Genomic DNA, 26,500 nt, shown 5'->3' on the forward strand with positions numbered 1-26,500 from the left:
CTCCTTCAGGCCTCAGGCCTTCTACACAGAATTCTGAAGTCTGGATATGAGATCTCTGCTGAGAAGCAGTGACAGGAATAGAAATGAGGGCTTTATGGTTAATTCTCAATTTTGATATGGCCCTCAGTGACCCTTGAGAAATAGTTAATAATTACTTAGTGGTTCCATTTTCTCATCTATCAAGTAAATAAGTATTACTTTATGCCTCAAAAATTTTTGGAACATTTATGAACAAAATAGTTGGCACCTGTAGTCTTAGATTTCCCTAATTGTTCTCATAGTGGGGAATCTGTAGGCTTATGAAACTGAAAGAATGCATAACTTTAATTGCCTTGTAAACTGTTTGATTCAGAACCCACCTACCTGCCTACGGTGATGAGAGAAGTTACTCACTTGACTAAGATGAATCCAACAATGACTAAGAAGCTTGAAAACTGGAAGCAAAGGCGGTTAGGTATTTTATTAATAGACTCTTTTTTAGAACAGTTTTAGGTGCACAGAAGAATTGAGCAGGAGTTACAGAGATTTCCCATACACCCTCTGCCCCCCCCCCCCCCCCCCGCCNTGATTACACCATTGATTCTGCATTGACCATTATCACTCATGGTCTGTAGTTTACATTACTGTTCTTTCTTGGTGGTGTACACTCTATGAGTTTTGACAAGTGTATAATGACATGTATCTATTATTATGATACTGTTAATATAATAGTTTCACTGCCCTTAAAATTCTTTGTGCTCTGCCTATTCATCCCTCTCTCCCCCCAGCCCTTGACAACCTCTGATCTTTTTACTGTTTCCAGAATGTAACTTCCCTTTTCCAGAATGTAACTTGCTTGGAATCATATACTGTGTAGCCTTTCCATACTGGCTTTTTTCTCTTAGTAATATGCATTTAAGTTTCTTGCATGTCTGTTGGGTTTGATAGCTCATTTCTTTTTAGTGCTGAATAATATTCCATGATCTGGATGTACCACAATCTATTTATCCATTCACCTACTGAAGGACGTCTTGGATCCCTCCCAAGTTTTGGCAATTATGAATAAAGCTGCTACAAACATCTATGTGTAGGTTTGCGTATGTACATAAGTTTTCATGTCATTTGGGTAAATACCAAGGAGATCAGTTGCTGGAACATATGGTAAGAGTATGTTTAGTTTTGTAAGAAACTGCCAAACTGCCTTGCAAAAGTGACTGTACCGTTTTGCATTCCCACCAACAATGAGAGTTCCTCTTGCACATCCTCACCAGCTGTGCTATTTCAGTGTTTTGGATTTTAGTCCTTTTAATATAATGCTTATATATATGGCCATATATAATGGTATATAATGGAATATAATATGTAATTCCAATATAATATATATATGTATACCATATGTAATGGAATATAATGGCATCTCATTTTAATTTGCAAAATTTGCAATTCTCTTATGCCATGTGATGCTGAGCATCTCGACATGTGTTGCATGTCCATGTGTCTTTGTTGAGGGGTCTGTTCAGCGCTTTGCCCATTTGTAAATTGGTTGTGTGTGTTCTTAATGTTGAATTCAAGAGTTCTTTGCGTATTTTGAATAACAGTCCTTTTTCAGATGTGTCTTTTTGCACGTATTTCCTCTTAGTCTGTGGCTTGTCTTCTCTTTCTCTTGACATTGTTTTGTGCAAAGTAAAAGTTATAAAAAATTTAAATTTTGGTGAAATCTAGCTTATCAGTGATTTCTCTAATGGATTTTTTTCTTTGGTACTTTATCAAAAAAGTCAGTGCCATACCCCAGGTTGTCTAGATTTTTCTCTTATCATGTAGGAATTTCATAGCTTTGCATTTTACATTTAAATCTGTGATCCATTTAGGGGCACCTGGGTGGCTCAGTTGGTTAAGCATCCGACTCTTGGTTTTAGTTCAGGTCATCATCTCACGGTTCATGCATTCAAGCCCCATGTCAGACTCTGTGCTGACAGTTCAGAACCTGGAGCCCACTTCAGATTCTGTGTCTCCCTCTCTTTCCCTCCCCTGCTTGTGCTCTGTCCTTCTTTCTCTCTAAAATAAATTAAAATAAAAAACGTTTGTTGAAAGTCTCTCTTTTCTCTGCTGTATTGACTTTGCTCCTTTGTCAGAGATCAGTTGATTAAACTGGAATCACTGCGCTGCACACCTGAAACTAATGTAACATTATGTGTTGACTATACTTCAATTTAAAAAACAAACAAAAAAATCAGTTGATTATATTTAAATAGGTCTCTTTCTGGTTTCTCTTTTTACATTGGTCTATTTATCTTTTTTTTAAAGAAGAAATTGTTGTATACAGTAGAAATGAAAAAGAGGCCATACACTGTAGCTATATATAGATTTTCCCATTTCAGACACTTAAAGAAAAAACAAATGTCTGTAATAGTACAGAGGCACAAAATGAAGTCTAGCATAATGGTAATACTCACAAAATTATCTAAATATCTATTACTATCTCTTACTAAAATATCTTTCCCAGTTCTACAGATTCCTGATAAAATTGTCCTTTTTCTCAGATAACATAATTTTTATTCTGGTCATACAGATTCTCTTCTCCCTTTAAGATATAGTAACATTGCGGTGATCAGTTGTACACATACAGATAGGTTAACATGCGCTGCAAAGCTAGAAATTTTACCTTCTGTCGATTTTGCATAGCTCCTAATGTTTACACAAAGAAATCTGAGGAAAGTATATGGGAAAATTCTATAGGTACAAACCTGACATAAACCTCAAGTTTTTATTTACCTGGAAGGAAAGTGATGGGGAAAAGAAACAGTAATAGTTCTGTGGACTTACAGTCTAAATGAGAATATTATCTAGATCATACACAGATGGTTGATTGGTTGGTTGGATAATGAAGTGAGTGAACGCATTAGTAGTAAATGCTCTGCCTTGTTCTAAAAAGGATTTTAAGGCTTGCAAGGTTTTCAAATGTGAAGGGCTCATGAAGCCTCATATGATACTATATCTAGTGTTTTCAAAGAGAAAAGGATTATCACTGATTCTTGTTTCTCTACTGCCTGCACATGCACTTTTCCTAGTAAGACATATGGCATTATAGAACAAAGCTTCTAGAGAGAATAAAATCTTAGGTATTTTTCACTCTCACTTTGTAGGAGAACTTTCCTTTTGCCAATTATTGTCTCAATACCTTCCAGACTTATGATGCCCTTGTATGCTGACCAACCGCTTTAGAAAATGTTGTTAAGAACTCCTTTATTCATGGGCACTGGGGTGGCTCAGTAGGGTAAGTGTCTGACTTCAGCTCAGGTCATGATCTCATGGTTTGTGGGTTTGAGCCCCATGTAGGGCTCTCTGCTGTCAGTGCGGAGCCTACTTTGGATCCTCTGTCTCCCTCTCTTTTTGCCCTTCCCCATGCTCTTATGCATGCTCTCTCTCTGTCTTTCAAAAATAAACATTAAAAAAACCTGCTTTACTTGTTCAAGAGAGACTTTGTAGGGTATTGGTAAGAGCGTGGACTCTGGAGCCAGACTTACTGACTTCATATCTCACCATCTTGCAGTTGTGTGACCTTGTATATGTTATTTAACTTTAACTGTTCTGTACCTCATTTCCTCCCATTTATAATGTAGGTAATAATCATAACTAGATCGTATGGATATGAATATGTGCATATTTTTACCATGTTTCTTTTTAAAACATTTACATCGCACTTACTATCTGTCAGGCACTAAGTACTTTGCTAATATTAACTCATCTTTTCATAGCAAAAGGTATGTAGAAGTTAAAAGTACAATAATGCAGTAAAAACGATAATAAAAGTCAAAATAGAATAATCTGGAAAATAATTTTACTATATGACTGGGTCCTAAAATCTAATATGGTAAGAATAGCTGTAGAGACAAACAGTCTAATAACTAAGTGGGTACAAAGGATGTAAACAGGGTGTGCACAGAAAAAAGAAATACAGACAGCTAGAAAACATGAAAGGATGCTTAATAGCACTGGTAGTCTGGCCAATGCAAATTAAAACCATAAGATAACCATGTTTTTCCCACCAGGTTGTAAAAATTAAGTGTAATCATGTGCATCCCTAGTTTATTTTTAACTCAGAAAAATCTCTACACACGGTATTTAATAAGTGTTAACTATAATTATTCAACAATAGTTACTGAGTGCTAGACTGTGCTGATTACACCATGAATAAGATCTTACTCAGAATAGGTTCCCTTGTGCTCAGGTATTATTAACATCTGCTATATTAAATTGGGTTTGGCGTTTTTTATTTCATTCTGTAGTTGAAGTCCAGTGATTTCGCCGTCCTGAAGCAACTGCTGCCTTTGTTGGAGAAGGTCTCTAATGTGTACCCTGACCCTGTCATCCAAGAGCTCGCTGTCGATCTCCGCATCACCATCTCTACCCATGGGGCCTTTTCCACCGACGCTGTCAGTGTGGCTGCCCGAAGTACCCTGAACAGAAAGGATCCAGAAGGGAAAACAGAAGAGCACCCACAAAGCAGTCATGAAAAGAACACTAATGAGTCTGACCTCGAGCAGCAGCAAAGCCGTGAGAAATGCAGGCAAACAGGCCTGAAATCACATGCTCCACCCATTCCTCAGGAGGTCGGTGGGCCCAGAGCTACTACAAACCAGAAATCTGGAAGCATAACCACAGACCAGCTCCAGGAGGTTCTTTTATCAGCTTATGATCCTCAGATTCCAACGCGGGCTGCTGCTCTGCGAACTCTTTCCTGCTGGATAGAGCAGAGAGAAGCAAAAGCCCTTGAGATGCAAGAGAAGCTTCTCAAGGTGAGTAGAACATACTGGGAAAACACATGCACACAGAGTGGGTAGCTTTCCAGGCGCTTTGACTATGTGTCAAGCACTGCCCTGGACAACCTGAGCTTTTTTTGTTTGTTTTGTTTTATTTTATTTTTTTAAGTTTATTTATTTTGAGATAGACAGGCAGTGTGAGTGGGGTAGGGGCAGAGAGAGAGGAAGAGAGAGAATCTTAAGCAGGCTCTGCACTGTCAGCGCAGAGCCTGATGTGGAGCTTGAACTCCTGAAACCACGAGATCATGACTTGAGCCAAAACTGAGAGTTGGACACTTAACCAGCTGAGCCACCCAGACGCCTCTGCCCTGGACCCCCTTTAGGGAAATTCTAACTGTTCTGAGGAGGCAAGACTTGGACACAGGAAAGACTTAGACAACCACCTGAGACCACTCAGTTGAGCATAAACAGGAAAGAAAAGGGGAAGGAACAACATGAGCAAATTCCCAGAGAAGCCTCCTATTTTGGGGGGAATTATAGGGGCCCCTTTTGGAGGGGAATTGTGTAGAACTGCCCCCCACCCCACTCCTGCCTTCTCTCTCCATCACAGTGAAGAGGCTGTTCTGTACACCAGAGATGTATATCGGAGAAAATATATGCTTTGTTGCAGACCTTAAGAACTTTAATTTCTATATCTATTTCTTTATTTTTCAGGGGGAAAGGGCAGAGAGAAAGGGAGAATGAGAATCTCAAGCAGATTTTGTGCTGTCAGTGCACAGCCAGATGCAGGGCTCCATCCTATAAACATGAGATTGTGACCTGAGACGAAATCAGAAGTCAGAGGCTTAACTAACTGAGCCACCCATGCAACCTCCTCAGTTTCTACATCTGTAAAGTGAGGGTAATAACAATAGGACCCACTTTAGTGGAAAGATTTAGGGACACCTGGACTGGCTCAGTCTCTCAGGCATGTGACTCTTGATCTTGGAGTTGTGAGTTTGAAACCCCATATTGGGTGCAGAGATTACTTAAAAATATATTCTTCTTAAAAGTTTATTTATTATTTGAGAGAGAGAGAGCATGTGAGTGAGCAGGGGAGGGGTAGAGAAAGAAGGAGAAAGAATCCCAAGCTGTCAGTGTGGAGCCTGATACAGGGCTTGAGCTCACAAACCATGAGATTATGACCTGATCCAAATCAAGAGTTGGATGCTTAACCAACCAAGCCACCTAGACACCCCAAAAATAAAAATAAAATCTGAAAGAAAGAAAGAGAGAGAGAAAGAAANAATATATTCTTCTTAAAAGTTTATTTATTATTTGAGAGAGAGAGAGCATGTGAGTGAGCAGGGGAGGGGTAGAGAAAGAAGGAGAAAGAATCCCAAGCTGTCAGTGTGGAGCCTGATACAGGGCTTGAGCTCACAAACCATGAGATTATGACCTGATCCAAATCAAGAGTTGGATGCTTAACCAACCAAGCCACCTAGACACCCCAAAAATAAAAATAAAATCTGAAAGAAAGAAAGAAAGAGAGAGAGAAAGAAAAGACAGAAAGTGAATAGAAAAGAAAAATATTTAAAATTTAAAATAAAATAATCCAAGAAGAGATACCTGGCTGGCTTAGTTGGTAGAGTAGGCAACTCTTGATCTCAGGGTTGTGAGTTCAAGCTCCATGTTGGGCATAGAGCTTACTCAAAATGAATGAATACACACACACACGCGCGCGCGCACACACACACACACACACAAGAGGGAATGAATGCAGCCCTGCTGATACCTTGGGGGAAAAAAGTATGTAAAGCAATAATTATAGTGATAAGCACATAATAATCATCTAATAAAGGTTCACCATCATAATTATTATAATCTCTTTCAAATGCTTTAGCCATTAGATTAAGAGTTATAATTCTGATTGAAAACATTTATCTCTAGTCACTAAAGTGTTAGCATCAGTAGTATAATAATAACTGCTGTGTATTCAGCCTGGTCCTATGCCTTTCAGACATTGTCTCCAGTCCTCACAATAGCTGCAATATTGGTATTATTCCCATTTTAAGATGAGAAAACCAAGGCCTGTAAATGTGCCAAGGATTTGCTGCCTTTGAAATATCGCTGAAAACTTCCAATTATATATCTCCTTTGAGTAATCAATCACCAAAAATATCCCTTCGTACACTAGATGATGAATGCTATAAACGTCTCTGGGATTTTCTTTAACTTATTTAACCTTCATCTTCCATCTTCTGTGCATGATTGGTCCTGTCAATTCTTTTCCCAAGAAGTCTGTCAAATATATCTCTGTCTCTTCCTCTTTATTCCCATGGCCACTACCCTAGATTAAGCTTCCTTTACTCCTTACGTGATCCCCACCCCTCCCAACCTGGCCCTCTTTCTAATTTAACTAATTTTTTTTAATTTAACTAATTTTTGACTCTAGATATGCTGCAGATGTGGGAACCAGCAGCATCAAGTTGGTATCATGAATCACTGTGCCAGGAAATGATGCATCAGTAAATATGGAACAGATACCCCTATCCTTCCCCTAGATGCCCAAGCAGGAAAAAATGGGCATATGGCTGCTGTCTTTCTCTGGCCCTCACATTAGAGCCTAAACTTAATATGTCATTGTCATATCTTCTACATAAGCAGTACCCTCTGCAGTTGACACCCTGGTGCTTTCCTAAATTGTGAGATAATCTGTTGAAGATAATTTGTAACTAATGTCAATTTAAGTGCCGAAATGTACAAAAGATTTAAAGAAATAAATTAGAACAGATTCAGGGTTATCCCAGTAACATCTGTCTGTCACTTGCGTTTCCATATACTTTCTGAATGCAAGCAAAAAGGATCAAATTAGAGCAAATATGCCATCAGTTGGACATAACCCCACACTTGGCATCTTGTGTGTCATGACTGGTAGTCTGTCGTGTCACATGTGAGAATGTTATACGCCATGGGCTGTAGTGGAGCAAACGTTGAGGAATTTTCTTCCAGATCTTGGTTTCCATGCCTACTTCTGGTATATACTTGACTGCTTCAAGAAGTATCTCCCTCTAACTGGTACCCTTTTATAGCTATTATAAAAATGGGACATTTTTATATACACTGTCTTCCCTACAAGATTCTCACATCAGACTAATGTCTAGCTAAGAGAAACAAGAAGAAAAGCATTTATTCTTTTGAGGCTGCCTCAAGGGTCTCTTATATCTTGCTTTTTCTTTGTGAATCATACCACTCTTTTATTTTGTGGTTCCAGATATTCTTGGAGAACTTGGAACATGAAGACACCTTTGTATATCTGTCTGCTATTCAAGGTAAGTTAGTCCTGGTTTAAAGGACTCTGAGTCTGTAGACCAAAGATTGTGGCAGGTATGGTTGCACAAAATCTCTGAAGTCACGGAACCACAAGACTGCTGGTCCTTTTATCCATCTTCCTGTCTCCTAGCTAGGACTCAATTTAAGTCATAATAATAATAATGTTCCTGGATGGTTTCCTAAGGGTTCCAGTAGAGTTTCAGTGTCTGATAATGATGAGGAGTCTGTCATTCTGTAGATTAAAACCCGCTTCTTCTCATTCAAGGAGGTAAAGAATGGTTCACGCATGAACTCTCATTACCCTAACCTTTTATGTACCTGGCTACTGCTCATATGCACCCTTGCTTTCCCTTTAATCTAAAAGAATCTCAGAATATATACCATTTTTTCATTGAAAAATTTGTAAACACTTTTTTTAAATGTTTATTTTATTGAAAAATTAATATTTATTTATTTTTGAGAGAGAGAGAGCACGCAGGCAGGGAAGGGGCAGAGAGAGAGGAAGACACAGAATCTGAAGCAGGCTCCAGGCTCTGAGCTGTCAGCAGAGTCCAACACAGGGCTCCAACCCATGAACCATGAGATCATGACCTGAGCTGAAGTTGGATGCACAGCCAACTGAGGCACGCAAGTGCCCCAGTGTTTATTTTATCTTTGAGAGAGAGAAAGCATGAGCAGGGGAGGGGCAAAGAGAGGGAGACACAGAATCTGAGCTGTCAGCATAGAGCCCAATGCGGGGCTTGAACCCACAAACTGCGAGATCATGACCTGAGCAGAAGTCAGATGCTTAACTGACTGAGCCACCCAGGTGCCCCTCATCAAAATTTTTTTTTTTTTGCAATAATTTTATTTCTCCTTTGTGATTCTTTGTTGTTCTCCCCACCTCCATTAATTTGTGGATTCCAAATCTAGAGAGAGGCTTCTTAAACAGGGACATAGAGAATAAGCATCTTTCCTAAAGAGTGAGAATCAGACATGCTGAGAATGTTGGTTATCTCTTGGCCTCTCTGGGCTCCAGCAGTGAAGGGTGATGGTCAAGAGCTGGGCCTCTGGGACAGATCAGCTGGTACACCTCCATTCCTGTGCTGCTCAGCTGTATGGACTTTGGCAAATTACTTCATTCTTCTGGGCTTCAATTTCATATCTGTAGAAAGGGGGCTAAATAGAAATGTAAAATGGCACAGCTAATTTGGAAAACAGTCTGTCAACAGTTTGTCAAAAAGATAAACATAGAGTCACAACTTGATGCAGCAATTCTTCTAGGTATAAACTCAAGAGGAATGAAAACATATGTCCACGCAAAAACCTGTACGTGAATGTTTACAACAGCAGTGCTCCTAACAGCCAAAACATGAACACAATGCAAATACCCATCAACTGACAGGTAGATAAAATGTACTTTATCCATACGATGAAATATTATTCAGTAAATAAAAAAAGGAAGTGGCGAAACATGTTACAGCAGGGATGAACCTTGAAAACATAAGGGGAAGAAGCTAGTCACAAAAGACCGCATAATATATGGTTCCCTTATTATGAGATGTGCAGAATAGGGAGATGTATAGATAACTAAATAAGTAGTTGCCTAGGGCTGGCAAGAAAGGGGAAAGTGTTGGGAGGTAATAGTTGAAGGATAAAGATTTCTTTTTGGGGTGATGAGAACATTCTAGAATTGATTGTGGTGATCGTTGCACAACTGTGTTCCTACTATATTGTAGGAACCATTGAATTGTATACTTTAAATCAGCAAATTGTATGCTACGTGAATTATGTCTCAGACTGTTACCAAAAATAATTAAAATTTCATAAGGGGAGAAAAGGAATTAAACTGTCAGAGAGTAAGAAGATATGATGATGTAAATGTAATGTGGTAGATAGGATCCTGGAACAGAAAAAAGGCATTCAGAAAAAACAGAATCTGAGTAAATTATGGACTTTAGTTGATAATAAAATGTCATTCTTTATTTATTAATTGTGACAAGTGTACCATGCTAATGCAAAAGTTAATAACAGGGGTGGTTGGATGTGGAGTGGACGAGAATTCTCTATGCTGTCTTCTTCATGATTCTGTAAATCTAAAACTATTCTATCATAAAAAGCCTGTGTAGGGAGGTTACTATTAAGATTAAATGAGTTAATACCTTGAAAGTGCCTAGCACATAGTAAGTGTTCAGATAAGTTTAGCTGTTATGATATTAGTGTTATCATCATCGTCATTATTATTACTGTTGTTCCTACTGTTAGATTGCGAGATAATAATGTGGTAACGTATGTAACTTCTCAGATCTAAAGTCTGGGTAGGCAGACTCTATCAGGTAATTATCGCTATGTAACAAACGGCCCCCACACTCAGTACTTTAAAACACCAGTCATTTATTATCACTCACACATCTGTAGACCTGTCAGCTGACCTAGACCAGGCTTTGCTGGATGGTTCTCTGGGCAGGCTGCGGCAGCTCTGCTGTGCCTGTTCTTGGTCACCCCTGGCCCAGTGGCCTCCCCAGGCATATGGTGGCGATGGCAGAAATGTAAGAGAACAAGAACAGACAGATGCGAGAGGCCTCTTTAGGTCTCAGGTTGGAACCTGCATCCTACGACTTCTGCCTCATTCTGTTGGCTACGCTAAGTCAGCCTGACCCAACCCAAAAGCCACGAGGAGAGAAATACACTGTTTCCCTTTAGTGGGATAAGCTGCCAGGTCACAGAACAGAGGGCATCCATGCAGGGAGAGGTGAAGAATTGAAGCCAGTAATGCAGTTTTCAGTTCTCCACACTGATGGGTTCTGTTAATCCACAAAAGGTGAGGTTTTCTGTGAGCACACAAGTATGCTTCGGTCTTTACTGGCTACTTCTTTCTTGGTATAATTTGGGGATGCTGTATACAGATCTATTAGCTGATGCTTAAGAGAGAGTGCAGAGGGGATAGCATACAGTGATGAAGTCCAGAGCCTTGGAATTCATTCTTTATTCAGCAAACATTTATTGTGCACCTACTATATACAAAACACTGTAACAGTGACTTGTCATGACTAGGTTAAAAAGCAAAAATAAAATTCTTCAAAGGAGACAAAACAACCGCCCAAAGAGGTCAAAGGACAACTAGGTGAGAGCAGAGGCGGAAAGAGCAGAGGTTTTCAAGACAGAAGGTAGCTACCTCAGGTCAGTGTGCAGTGAGGCCCAGAATTGAGATAAGCCTGGGGCTCAGGGAGTCACATGATGATGAACGGTAATTATGGACCCAGTAAATCGATGAAGCAAGAACCTCAAATGCCTATAATTAATAAGTCTCAGAAAATAAGTCACCCAGTACTTTTCTCAAGGAGCTGTAATACTGTTAAGAAGATGTTTCTTGATTTAAAAAAAATTTTTTTTTAAGGACAGGGTTTTTGGGGGAAGAGGAGGAATGTCATTCTCATGTGGCAACATTGCTGTTGGGAGTAATCTTCTTGGCTGATTAACCCATTGAGCTCATTAGCCTCTAGGGTCTGCTATAAAAATCACAACTGTTGGTTTTATGTTTGTTTTTAGTAATTTTAATTGGCGTGCTAATCAGTTAGTAGCTAATTTGGTGATGAAGAACATGGGAGGTAGAGGTGTAATTTCTGTTCTCAGCTCCCCACAATGGACAAGTTTGAATTAATTGATGTTTTGGTGTTTGTAACATGCACTTAACAGCCAAGGCCTTAGGTGAATTTCCCATTAAGAAAAGAAAGAGCTGAATTTTCCCACCTGCATTGCCAGTGCCATTTGCCCAGGTATAAAGCACTCCAGGAGCCAAGCCATTCTGGATTCCCGGTCAGACAAGCCCAGCCCCCTTGTAAACATCCTGCAGTACAAGGGGTGTGTGGCTGTGGTTTGAGTAGCATTTAGTTGTGGGGAGTGTGTGTGTATGTGTGTGTGTACACATTCCCACGTTCCCATGCATGTCTTCTGGTTTTCCTGCCTAAGTGTTTCCATGTGAAAATTACAATGTATCTTTTGCTTAATTTGTTGATAATTTCTATTTCTTTCATAATTTTTCACCAACTCTGTGCACAGAACAGAGGGGAATTAAAGGTATTCATTCAACAGATCCTTATTGATACCTGAGGGTAAAACTTCTGTTCTGAGTCTGAGAAAGAAATTCCCTATGAGTTAAAGTTTAATTTTATGAAGGACAGTCTGCATCTCTTTGTGGTCCTACTGAGAAAGAGATGGTTGATGATTCCCACGGCAGCTGCTCCAGGTGGTACTCAGTAGCAGGTTGTTCAGGCGGAGAATTAGATACCAAGTTGCCGCATTGAAGTTATAGCCCAGAGTTCATAAATAGAAGACCTAATCTTAGACCATTAAGTGTCTCTCCTTTTTGGATTTCTTGTATATATATATTTTTTCATTCTTTGTTATATCATTACTAATTGTACAAATTAATGCATTCTCATTATTTTAAAACATTGAATTGACAAGGAAGTATATGAGGTAAAAAGTAGAAGTCCTTTTTTCCAAAATAGGATTTAAAATATGTCCTTGAGGGTCCCATAATGTTTGGGGTATTTTTCACATTTCAGTTCAATAATGGTCCCCTTCCATAATGAATATGATAAATAAGTGATATCCTTCAAGTAAGTTATTATAGCCAAGTTATTTATCAAATTGTGGATCTGCTCACGGATTCTCTCCGTCGCTTTGAATTATATAAAGGACATTTTGAAAGCATCCGGAGACAGATGCATTTTAGGGATCCAAGTGATCCCCATCAGTGTCAGAAAGATCTTTGGGTCAAACTACCAGACTCACTGAAAAAGAAAGGGGGTGGGGAAAAAGACGCACAAAAACTGTAGGCTCTGAGCCAAGCATGGGAGGTGAAAGTGCACCCGTGTGTGGAGTGAGGACTGCCTGGGTATCCTGACATGCCCAAACAAGTCTCCCTGACTCTTCTACCTTCTCCCTCTCAGAGAACAATTTTCATTTCTGGCAAAAAGAGCCAAGGGGTGGGAGAGTGAAAGGCCGGGAAGCCGAGAGGGCGGTGGGTTGGGGGAGAGGTGGATACAAGGTGAAATTGTTTTCACTGAGTTTTAAACTGAGCAGGATTACAGGTCTTAACTTGTCAGAGGCTGAACTCCCTATCTCATTCTGAGATTTCTACGTCAAGCAAAGTAAATGGGAAACCATTAGCTGAACATAATTCTGTCCCTTGAAGGACCATCTAATTGGATCTGGCATTGAAATTTGGAAGGCAGTTCCTGTGAAGTTTATCATCTCCATTTATGTCCTTGAAATGGGGAGATTGGTTTTATGTCCTGACCTGGTTTTTGTACCACCTAATTAACAAATGAGTGCTTAGCAAATGTCTCTCTGATATGCTGTCTGGGTAAATTCTTGAAGTAGTTCTAGGTAGTAAATTATCCCTACTTTTTAAACTTTTTATTTAGGATGTAATTTATACACCTAAATTCACCAATTTAAAATGTTCAATTCAGTGTTTTCAGTATATTTATAGAGAGTTGTACAGCTATCACTACCATCTAGTTTTACAACTATTTCATCATCTCAAAAAGAAACTCCATAGCCATTATTAGCGAATTTCCATTCCTACTTCCCCTAGCTCCTGGGAACCACTAAACTACTTTCCTCTCTATGGATTTGCCTGTTGGAGATGTTACATGTAAACAGAGTCATACAGTGTATGGTCTTGTGTCTGGCACCTTTCACTTAGAATTATGTTTTTGAGGTTCATCCATGTTGTAGCTTGGATTGGTACGTATTCCTTTCCATGGCTGAATAATGTTCCACCGTATAGATTAACCACATTGTGTTTGTCCATTCATAAGTTGATGTCGTATTTGGGTTGTTTTTACTTTCCAGCTTTTATGAATAACACTGTTATGAACATTTATGTACAAGGGTTTGTGTGGACATGTGATTTCGTTTCTTCTAGGTTTTTACTTAGAATTGCTGGGTCCTATAGTAACTCTATGTTTAACCTTTTGCTACACTGTTTTCCAAAGTGGCTCCATTTTACTTTCCCATCAGCTATGTAGGAGGGTTCTAATTTTTCTACATACTCCCCAATATTTGTTACTGTCTGTCTTTTTTATTATAGCCATCTTAGTTAGGTGTGAGGTGGTATCTCATTGTGGTTTTGATTTGCATTTCCCTAATGACTGAGGATGTTGAGCATCTTTTTATAAGCTTGTTATTCAAGCTTAAAAAATAAAAAAATTGAATATGCTTAATCATCTAGAAGGCTTTGATTCTGTCGACTGTCCTGAAATATAATAAAAGCCAACATGATAATCCTTTTATAAATGAATAATTGGCTTTCCTATAGTCACAAAAGTCAGGAAGGTAGTAGAGACCCTTTTCTCAGGGATTCCCAGTCCACTGTGGCCTCTCTTATTGCAGCCCTGGCGATATATATTTATAATGCCTTCTGCTCCTTTCCTCCAGTGACAGGTTGCATTTCAAAGCCCAGAACACTTGAGTTTTACATTAGCCTCATTTTTCAAATATCTATCCTGTGGTTTCCTCTGTCAGTGGAGGATTAAAACATTCAGATTTGCATCAGAATATTTAGCAGTTTAGCACTTTTATCTGTAAGTAAAAGATGTACTGGCTACTTCAAGGTTAGTTACCTTCACTCCCCAAGATTGCCCTGGACAGTTGTCACGTAAGAGAAATGGCAGTAAATACTACAGAAGTTACCATTTACTAGTGTCTGTTATGTGCCAGTCACGGCAACCTTGCAAGTTAGATATTACCCCTATTCTACAGATGAGGGAACTGAGACTCAAAAAGATTAAGGAACTGGCCCATAGTAACAAAGACACTATGTGTCAACATCAGAATTTGAGTCTGGCTCTGAGAACTATGCTGTTGCTACAGGGAAAAACAATTATTAACCCTTGTAAGCACATTGTTCTTGTTCCCGGGTATAAGGGCTGAGTTCCCCATCTTAGCTGTAGAAGTAGGCCTGCTTGTGGGAAATGGCTTCACTACAAATCAACCCTTTCTATAACTTAATATGCTGAACTCATGTTCACTTGGGGTGTGTGTGTGTGTGTGTGTGTGTGTGTGTGTGTGTAGTTTTGCTCATTTGGCAATGTGTACAGTATTATTTTTCAGCAATCTTTACATGTATCTTTGAAATTCATCTTCCATTAGTAGAATGTGTGTGACCTCACACTGCCTACCTTGCTTCCTGCTGATGGTCATGATTGTTTCATTGCTCTGTCAGAGACTGTGGGTCAGGTAAACATGTAGCTTTCTGTATAGAACTTTTGATATTTGTTCCTTTTCTGACTCCAATAAGTGACATTTAAAAATAACTTACTTTAAAATGATATAAATTATGAGGCTGTGGAGAAATCGGAACCCTCATACACGGCTGGTGGAAACTGTAAAATAGTGCAGCTGCTCTGGAAAGCAGTCTGGCAGCTCTCAAAAAGTCAAACATGGTTACCATATGACCCACCAATTCCACTTCTAGATACATACCCGAGAGAAATGAAAACATATGTCTGTATAAAAGTTTGTATATGAATGCTCATAGCAGCATTATTCATAATAGCCAAAAAGTAGAAACAGCCTAAATATTCATCACCTGCTGAATGGATAAATAAAATGTGGTATATCTTACATAATGAAATATTATTTGGCAATAAAAAGGAATAAGGTACTGATTCACACGATAAAGTGGATGAACTTTGAAAACATGCTAAGTGAAAGAAGCTTGACACAAAAGGTCACATACTGTATGATTCCATTTATATGAAATGTCCAGAATGGGCAAATCCACAGAGACACAAAGCCTAGATGAGTGGTTGCCAGAGGGTGGGGAGAGAGGGATATAGGAAGTGACTGATAATGGATACGAGTGATGAAAATGTTTTGGAATTAGATATTGGTGATCATTGCACAACCTTGTAAATATACTGAAAAGCACTGAATTCTGCACTTTTAAAAATAAAATAATAAACTTAAAAAATTCAGAACAGTATGGGGCACCTGGGTGGGTCAGTCGGTTAAGCCTCTGACTTTGGCTCAGGTCATGATCTCATGGCTTGGGAGTTCGAGCCCTGCATTGGGTTCTGTAATGACAGCTCCGAGCCTGGAGCCTGCTTTAGATTCTACATCTCCCTCTCTCTCTGCCCCTCCTCTGCTTGTGCTCTGACTCTCTCTCTCTCTCTCTCTCTCTCTCTGTATCTCTCTCTCTCTCTCTCTCAATCTCAAAAATAAATATTTTTTAAGAATTTTAATAAAAAATATTCAGAACAGTAGTTTTCATGGAGTTCCTTGGGCTCTGAAGGGTGGATGGACAGGGTTGAGATGTGTGGGGGTAGAGTGAGGGAGTCAAGCCTGAAGGAAAAGCAGAGGCATGAGCATGTCAAGAGTGAGGTGAGTATAGAATATCCAATGGAATAAAGACAGTCTCTTCAGCAAATGCTGCTGGGGAAACTGGACAGCGACATGCAGAAAAATGAACCTGGACCACTTTCTTACACCAGACACAAAAATAAACTCAAAGTGGATGAAAGACCTAAACGTAAGACAGAAAGCCATCAAAATCCTAGAGGAGAAAGCAGGCAAAAACCTCTTTGACCTCGGCCGCAGCAATTTCTTACTCACCACGTCTCCAGAGGCAAGGGAAACAAAAGCAAAAATGAACTATTGGGACATCATCAAAATAAAAGCTTCTCCACAGAGAAGAAACAGTCAGCAAAACTAAAAGGCAACTGGTGGAATGGGAGAAGGTATTTGGAAATGACATAACAGATAAAGGGTAGTATCCAAAATCTATAAAGAACTTAACAAACAACACCAAGAAAGACAAATATCCAGTGAAGAAATGGGCGAAAGGCACGAATAGACAATTGTCCAAAGAAGACATCCAGATGGCCAGCCGACACATGAAAAAATGTTCATCGTCACTCATTATCAGGGAAATACAAATCAAAACCACAATGAGATACCACCTCACACCTGTCAGAATGGCTAAAACTAACAATGGAGGCAACAACAGACGTTGATGAGGATGCGGAGAAAGCTGTTACCGGTAAATGGAAGACTGGAATCAACTCCAGAGCCAAGTTCTGCCTGTCTGTACTTCCCTCCTCTCTCCATTCCATTTTCGACTTTTCGTAAATCACCATGGCCTCTGCTCTCGCAGACAGTGAATTAAGCTGTAGAACCAGTGGATCTTGACATTTTCAGCTGAACAAGTAAATACTTCTTAATTTCTTGGTTTTCAGGGTTCATTTCGAATGTCTTACCTCCTACCCATGTAAGCCAGTGGTCACGAAGGCAGGATTTGCTCCCAGGAAGGCAGTCGTGAGACACATTGGGATAAAGAGTCTGTTGTTTCAGTGTCTGCTTTACAAGCTATTAAGAAGGTGTAAGTACCTTCTCTGCAAAAGAGCTATTTAAATTTTGCCCTGGAGCCACCCTGTCTTTAAGTAAAGTTAGAATTTGAGGGCAAGTTAAGGAAGATAAAACAGTGATAGAACTCACAAGTAAAACAGGGAGTTTCTCTTTAGACTTCTGTTTAAGTATGATATTCCTTGACTCTCTAAGGGATCCATATGTTTTACTGGAACTGCTTTGAGGTAGTGGCTAGGGTGGTACCCTGCCCTGGCTTTTCTCTCCCAGACTAAATAGGAGGCAGCCTATGTTACCCTTTATTTCAAATACAAATTAAAATTCCTAATCTCACCAGATGTGATTAAAATGATCCTTGAAACTGTTCACACACTTAATAAGCCCAATTATATATTTTTTATTAACCCTGACATAGTTCCTTTTGTTGCTGAGTCATAAGTTTAACATTTTTAACTGATTGAAGCATCAGTTTATCCTTCTTTGGTCACGTCGAGATCTTGCGCAGTGGTGGAAAAAGTGCACCTAAATGGTAGCTGTAGAGTTTTGGCAACTCGTCTTTAGATTCTTACATTAGACCTTTACTCAGTTTTCCTGACCTTATGGCCTCTCTGCTGTCCCTTGCAGAAGCTGGAAGCTTGGGAATGAATTGAGCCTCAGGAATGGATCATGGGCACTGAGCTACCAGAGACCTAATTAGGTCATCCCTCCTGTCCACCTGCCAGGGCATGATTGCTAACATTTGCCTTCTTAGGAGAAATCTGTTTTAGAAGCATGTTTGCACTTGACATCCAAATTCTCTCTCTCTCTCTTTTTTTTTTTCAAATTTTTTAATGTTTATTTATTTTAGAAAGAAAGGGAGACACAGAATCTGAAGCAGGCTCTAGGCTCTGAACTGTCAGCATAGAGCCTGATGTGGGACTCAAACTCAGGAACCGTGAGATCATGACCTGAGTCAAAGTCGGACACTCAACTGTGAGCCACCCACGTGCACCCATGTCCAACTTCTGTTTTCCATTATTGGTAACCTGACTTTAGATAAGGGCAGAAATAATTGTAAAATATATTTGGCCATTGATTTTTTTTTCTTTTTTTAAATATTTTTATTTATTTCTGAGAGAGAGGCAGCGTGAACAGGGGAGGGTCAGAGAGAGAGGGAGATACAGAATCTGAAGCAGGCTCCAGACTCTGAGCTAGCTGTCAGCACAGAGCCCTACATGGGGCTCGAACCCACAAACCATGTGATCATGACCTGAGCCGAAGTCAGACACTTAACCGACTGAGCCACCCAGGCGCCCCCGATTGATTTTTTTTCTTAAGGGTTTAAAATGTTTATTCATTTATTCATAAAGAAGGCACTGTGTGCAAAGGCACTGTGCTCAGTACATTGCTAAGAAAAATCATCCCCTCCTTTCATGGAATTTACAGTTGATGGCGGTGGAGATGGTGGGAGGCAAGTAATAATCTAGTAATCACATGAACAAAGGTGAAACGTGGCTTTGACAGGTGCTATGGAGAAAAATTACACAGTGATATGAGAGCCTTTGTTAGGGACATTTTACTGACAGAGAGGGAGAGGAAAATGAGACCCATAAGCTGAGATATGGTGGATGATTATGAATGCATCTAGTAAAGGAGGGAGGAAAGAGTGATCCAGATAGAAGGAACAGCAGAGCCACAGTACTGTGTCATGGAGGAGCCCGCAGACAGTGAGGACCACATGGATGCCAGTGTTCTATAGGACCCTTGGATCAGTGAAGGGGGTAGCACCAGTCAACCCTCTAACTAGAGGGCTCTGCTTTTTTTCTCTTTCACTGAGTCTCCTCTAAAGATTTCATGTGAAAATGAGGTTCTGCTGGTTTTAAAACAACAGCAAATCTCTATTTCTACAAGTCTCCAAACTCAGTTTCAATATTTAGCCCTTATGTATTCTGAAAAATATCCTAATTGCAGACAAAAAAGGTAAAGCCAGAGAGAGTTATTTGTGGCCAGTGGTTTTCAAAGAATTGTTTTTTTTAGCAGTGGGATCCATTTTCCAAGTGAGATTTAAAGTGAAGGTGTCAAAGTTGAGTGATTTTTATTTTCTTCTTCATGCCTTTTTTCTCAATTTTTTGAACTTTTATTAGTGTGAACATTGATTGCTTTTATAATCAGAAGAGAATATTTTAAAATTATGTGGCTGTTTAGGAAAAACGTTGTTTCATGATGGCAAGGTTCAGGGACTAGCGCAGCTCGAAGCAGATGGCTCCTCTGTTGTAGTACCTCCCATTGACCTTTGCACAGCTAGGGATTACTAAGACGCAGGGTGACCATGGCTTTTTCACCATGAAATTGTATGATGACAGCAGAAACCTTACTGACAAACAGATGTTTTTCCCAAGTGGAGCTTTTGTTAATGAAATGGTTGCTTAGAAACCAGACCATAATAATAACTTTTCTATATTTAGTTTATAAAGTGATGCAGTTTGCAAAATTATTAAGTCAGAGAATACTAATCATATAAAATTGAACATGTTCATCATTTCTTGTCTTGTAAGTCAGCAAGCAAATGGTTAAGCCAGCAGCAAAATTCCACCCGGATGTGTCTGTCCAGATACTGTTTGTGACAAGGACATACAAGGAAAATGACAGCTCATAGAGCACCCTGCTCTGCTCTTGACTGTGATTCTCTAGTGGCACAGCATGTTTGATCTTTCAGCAGTGTGTGTGAGGAGCTGTGACATGGAGCACTTATTAGGTTGCTGAGAGGATCAGTTAGGTCAGTGGGTCAGAAATTGTAAAATGTGGAAATAACTCCACATTAAGCTCAGCGATACAGCAGCTTACAGGAGGGGCTCAGTAGTGAAGATGCTTTTTTTAGGATACCAGAATTTATAGCTGGAAAATCCGATATGCTAACCATTATTAATAACAAAGAAATCTCAACATGTACCCCATTTGTCAGGTGAACTAAAACATTAAATCTTAAATTCAGTCTAGGCAAAATCTAGGAGAAAATACATTTCTGTCTTCCATTTTTGATCATGATGAGACAGTTGAGCTGAAAACAACTATTCTGCAGGATAAAGCACTCAAAAAGCGTTAAAGGCTAACAAGAAAACAGAGACTTACCAAACCAACATCTTAAGTCCGAATCTGAAAGGAAAACTGAGTGTAAGAGCCTGCATTTGCCCTTAGGGCATTTGATGAAATTAAGCTGTGAGTTTTAAAGCTTGGAAGGGCAAGTTGCAGACATGAAAGCCCAAATCCAGCCTGAAGTGGGGAGTCAAATAGAAGACCTCCAACTTTATGCTTAGACCCCAAATAAATACATCTTCAGGTGGATGAGAAGGACCTGGGAAGGCATTGTCTTAGCACTAAGCAGAGCAGTAAGGAAAGAAAACCTGTCCCTGTGAGGTTGTAATCACTGAATGGGCCACCACCTCTTCTGCAGATTTGCATTATTGGGATTCCAGAAATTTCAATCAAGAGTTAGAGTTTAAAATGTCTACATTGGTAGTGTCTTTGGATATCTTTCAGAAACAAAAGATACTCCCTACCCCATAAGTTTTACTTTTTATTTTTATATTTAATAATAAAATTTTTATATTATGATAATATAATGTAACATAAAATTTGATATTTTAACCATATTTATTCATGATGTTGTGTCATAGCTATCTGTTTCTAAAACATTGTCATCACCCCAAATCCTATAGCCATTAAGCAATAACTCCCCATTCCCTCCACCCATAATAATTATTTAATTAATAATTATTTTACGTTTCATTTTGAACAATAAGTAGTACATACTCACAAAATACTCAAACACAGAGGAAACAAGTTCCCAAGAAGATTTTATTTTATTTTATTTTATTTTATTTTTTTAATGTTTTATTTATTTTTAGGANAGATTTTAGATACTAGAATTATCACACACAAATTATGAAGTAACCAGGCTTAGTATATTAAAAGAAATTCACGATAAGCTTGAAAATATCTTCATGGATTGGAAACAATCAAAGCTGATATAGCAGATTTTGAAAAGGACAAATAGAATGTCTAAAAATAAAAAGAATAAGTCAAATTAAGAACATAATGGATGGGTTTTGCAATAGATGCAGCTGAAGAGAGAATTAATGAACCAAAAAGTAGAGAGGAAAAACTTATGCAGAATGCAGCACGGAGAGACAATATTTAGTTTCTGGTGGAGGAATCAAAAAGGAAAGATTAATGAATTTGATCTCTTAAAAGTTTAAAACTCATTTATGTAAAAAAATAACCTTAATTAAGTTGCAAAATATAATTACAGGAAAATTGGCAGCAAAAAGGACAAGCATCATTCTATGGAGACAAAAAGTAGATTTGGGGTTACCTGGAGTCTGGTTAGAAAAGAAACTGACTGCTAAAGGGTAGATTTCTTTCTGGAGTGATGAAAATGTCCTGAAATTAAATAGTGATACTAGTTGCACAACTATGTGAATATCATAAAGACGGCTGAATAATTCATATTAAATGGTGAATTTTTTGGCATATGAATTATATTTCCATAAATCTTGTTTTTTTACAAAAATGACAAGCAAACAGTTAATGCCTTAACTACATAAAGAGCTCATAGTGATCAATATAATAAAAATATCCAGTAGATATATGGATAAAAAAATAAATAGACACTTCATGGCAGAGGAATAAAAGTAATAAGATATTGATAAAATATTTGACTTTACTAATAAGCAAAGAAAGGTAAATTAAAATAATAATTAAATGTAACTTTTTATGCCATTTCACCACACACGCGCACATGCGCGCGTACTCACACGCACGCACGCACACACACACACACATACTTTAAAGAGAATTTACAGGGGCGTCTGGGTGGCTCAGTCAGTTAAGTGTCCAACTTCGGCTGAGGTCATGATCTCATGGTTCGTGGGTTCGAGCCCCGCATCGGGCTCTGTGTTGACAGCTCAGAGCCTGGAGCCTGTTTCAGATTCTGTGTCTCCCTTTCTCTCTGCCCTTCCCTGCTCATTCTGTCTGTCTGTCTGTCTGTCTGTCTCTCGCTCAGAAATAAATAAAACATTAAAAAGAGAGAGAGAGACTGGGGCTCCTGGGGGGCTTAGTCGGTTAAGCGTCCGACTTTCGCTTAGGTCATGATCTGGCAGTTCGTGGGTTCGAGCCCCGCGTGGGGCTCTGTGCTGACTGCCAGCTGAGAGCCTGGAGCCTGTTTCAGAGTCTGTGACTCCCTCTCTCTCTGACCCTCCCCTGCTCATGCTGTCTCTTTCTCTCTCTCCTAGAAATAAATAAAACATTAAAAAATTTAAAAAAAAAATAAAAAGAGAGAGAGAGAGAGAGAATATCCTGTACTGGCCAATGCACTCCTGAGCACTCTTGGTAGGAAAATAATGGGAACATTTTTGGAATTCCGTTTTGAAAATGTTTTGCCCTTGGAGTCTGTTATTTCTCTTTGGGAAATCTACCCTAAGGGTGTAAATAGGAGGTGGGTGCCTACCATATTTCTGTCTAAAAGATCTATTAAATTTCTTCCACATTGAGTCCAGTTAGCCCTTGAGCCCAGTCATAGTTCTCACTTGAAGAATCTAGTACTTTTTGCAGCACCACTTATCTCTTCTCCTGGAAGCCCCACCCCCATCCCAAATCCTTCTTTGACTCCTCTTTCTCTGTGCTGTCATTTACCCCAAACCTGCCATATTAACCACACTGTCTTTTTTTTTTTTTTTTAATGTTTATATATTTTTGAGAAAGAGTGTGAGCAGGAAGGGGCAGAGAGTGGGAGACACAGGATCCGAAGCAGGCTCCAGGGTATGAGCTGTCAGTACAGGCTCTTAGTTGTCATTGGCTAATTTGTCTCTTTCTCTAGCCCGGCACTGTCCTATTACATTTGTATCACTTAGTAACAGTATCTGGCACATAATAAACTATTAATAGGTGAAAGAATTCTTTCCATTGCCTTTATTTAAAAATGTTTTCCAAACATATGGTTTATGCCATAGCTACAGACTATTTCTGTATTCTCTTATATAACTGATTTGGTGGGGGGGGGGGTTCCCTGCATTGCCCCTCTTTTTCTTTTTTTAAATAATAATTTATTTGTTTGTTTAAGTTATCTCTACACCCATTGTGGAGCTCATACTCACAACCTGGAGATCAAGAGGCATGATATGTTCCACCAAATGAGCCAGCCAAGTGTTCCCCTTTCTCCGTCTTTTTGTTTTCAGTGTTTGCTTGTTTGTTTGTTTATGGGGGGAGACAGAATGCGAATGGAGGAGGGGCAGAGAGAGAGGGAGACAGAGAATCTGAGCTGTTGGCACAGAGCCCCATGTGGGGCTCGAACTCATGAGTTGGGAGATCATGACCTGAGCTGACCAGTTAACCAACTGAGCTACCCAGGTGCCCTTTCTCCCTGTTTTTAAGTGAAGTCAAATTGGAAAGAAATCTTTTCTGTTTCTACCATCCTATGTAATAATATTACTATTAAAGTGTTCTGTGTTATCATTGAACCACCTCAAATAGTCTAGTGTGAAAGCCATGCCATTTGGGGAGGATGCCATATTCCCCCCTTCCTCCCATAAAAAAAGAAAGCTGTTAAAATAAAATGAAATTGTCCACAATGAAAACTGTGTGTGTGAGTGTGTGTGTGTGTGTGTGTGAGAGAGAGAGAGAGAGAGATTGATTCAAGGAATGATATATGAATGAGAAGGCACTAAAATGTGTTGATTTCAGATAATTAAAAAAATACTGAGATATAATTCATATACCATAGACTATGGCCTTCTAAGTGTCAACTATGAGAGCTGTTAGTATATTCACAGAGTTGTGCATCTATCACCACAGTTTTACAACATCTTCATTGTCTTAACAGAGAGACTCACTTCCCTTAACTTTCAGTCTTCAGTGTTCCCATACCTCCCAAAGGTGATTTTTATTTTACTTTCTTCTTTTGCTTTTCTCTAGTATTTGAATCTTTGACTGTGACCATGTATTATTTATATTGTCAGGGATTTAAAAAAAAAAAAAAGTCAAGTTCTTTTGATTGTGCAAGCAAATTTTTAAAGATTTCTCCTTTCCCGTTTATTTATGGGTGTCCTACTTAGCACAGGGATTTTAACCTGAGGGCTGTGTGGACTCCTAGAAGGTCCGTGAGTAGGTCTGGTCACTCCCAGAAAGTATAGGCAGAGTGTTTATGTGTGTATGTGCCTTTATCAGGGGAGAGGGGGCTCTTTGGGTGAAATTTATAATAGCTCTGCCTGGTTTCCACGTGAAACTACAGTTTAAGTCCTACATGTCATGGTTACTGATTTGACAACAAACACTTTCTAAGCAAGTCCTAGCCTGGAGTGTCTATCACAGAGACTTGCCTAATCATCTCATCAGGACTTCTGTGAGGCTTAGGTAAGGAAAAAAGGAGCATTTCCTGAGAGTTTTTATCTTGCCTGTGTCACTGCCTGGTGCCCAACACACAGAGCAGGTCCCCTAGCCCCGAGCCACTGGAGAGCTTGAAAGATCAGCCCTGTCTTGTTAGAGCTTCAGGCCAGGCAACAACTCCCCTGGGAGGCTTTGGCTCCCTCTGAGCGAATGAGAACCTGACGCATCCATCAGCTCTGCTGATTCTGCAGCTTCTCTTCCCCTTCGCTCGTGTTGAAACGCCAGTAGAAAACTTAGGAAAAACTGAGTCCGTGGTTTAGGTTAGATTCTCCTCCTACAGGACCACCCATCTCGGGATCTGGAGGAGATGTAGACTTTTTTTTCTTTTTTTTACCAAGATTCAGCTAAAAGAGAACATTCGCTGTTTTATGGGAAATTGTAAGCTTCCTCTTTTCTTTTTATCAGCAAATGTTTTGATATCATAAAGAGAATGTTAGGGGCGCCTGGGTGGCTCAGTCGGTTAGGCATCCGACTTCGACTAGGGTCATGATCTCACAGTTTGTGGGTTTGAGCCCCACATCAGGCTCTGTGCTGACAGCTCAGAGCCTGGAGCCTGCTTCGGATTCTGTGTCTCCCTCTCTTTCCGACCCTCCCCTTCTCACGCTGTCTCTCAGAAATAAATAAAACGTTAAAAACATTTTTTAAAAAAAGAGAATGTTAATGTGGGGGTTTTTTTGTTGTTTTTTTTTGTTGTTGTTTTTTTACTCTGGGAAAGCTGTATAAAGAGAATTAAACAAATGGCATCCTGCTTTTTTATTTCTCACCGTGGAACAGCTGAAATGTGAGCTTTTCGGATGTGTAGGGCAGTGATTACCCTCACAGCAGCGGTAATTGCTATTTTGTTTTCCTTCCTTCCTCACTTATGCCTTCAGCCAGTATTAGGGCAGCTTTGTGTGTATTTCTGCACATACAACAGAACCCTTGATCACTGTGGTATTCTTAAGGCTCAGTTATTCTCAGCTCTTCCTTTCCCCTTCCTCTCTGTCACCCACAGGTATTCCATAGAGGCAGCCCTGCCTGACAAGTTGGACTCTAAGCTTTTAGGTGCTGTTGTGGATTTTATTTATTTGGGGAGCAGAGTAGAATAAGAGATTTAGGAGACTTGCAGTAACAGGTAGAGTGGAGGTGTTTGAGAATCACTGGTTAAAAATTGGAACTGATGAAAATCCAAGTTGTCAATTTCCTTTTGTATGGCTCCTCTGTTACCACTAATGTCAGCAGCATCTCAAGTTAGAATCACTTGTGAATTTCATTAACATCACTTACCTCCCTTTTTTGATATGCTAAATAAAGATATCAGCTAGGAATGAAGCAGTCCCTAGGAAGTCCAGCTAGACTCAGTGGAGAATTCTGGCCTGTCTCTTTTGGGATGCAGTGTGCAGAGTGCCTCTCCTTCGTCTGACCTTGGAGTTGAATAGAAAGTAAATTTTATGGAGTGAGGCTAAGAGCATATACTTGAAAATGGAAAGTTTGGGGTACCTGGGTGACTCAGTCAGTTAAGTGTCCGACTTCGGCTCAGCTCATGATCTCACAGTTTGTGGGTTCAAGCCCCACATCGGACTCTGTGCTGGCAGCAGGGATCTTGCTTGGGATTCTCTTTCTCCATCTCTCTCTGACCCTCCCCCACTCTCTCTCATTCAAAATAAACAAATAAACTAAAAAAACACAAAAAA

General features: G+C 39.5%; 1 protein-coding gene across 1 annotated transcript in view; it reads left to right on the forward strand.

Annotated features, from left to right (window-relative positions):
- The window catches only part of TANGO6 (transport and golgi organization 6 homolog), a 189,208-nt gene that overhangs the window by 70,660 nt on the left and 92,048 nt on the right, over nt 1-26,500 (forward strand). Inside the window, exons 13-14 of the mRNA XM_077755658.1 lie at nt 4,266-4,775; nt 7,993-8,050. Of these exons, the coding sequence (XP_077611784.1) occupies nt 4,266-4,775; nt 7,993-8,050 (568 nt within the window). The remainder of the gene's footprint in view (nt 1-4,265; nt 4,776-7,992; nt 8,051-26,500) is intronic.

This window comes from Crocuta crocuta, unplaced genomic scaffold (genome assembly GCF_008692635.1).
Source record: "Crocuta crocuta isolate KB4526 unplaced genomic scaffold, BGI_CrCroc_1.0 scaffold152, whole genome shotgun sequence".
NCBI classification, from domain to species: domain Eukaryota; kingdom Metazoa; phylum Chordata; class Mammalia; order Carnivora; family Hyaenidae; genus Crocuta; species Crocuta crocuta.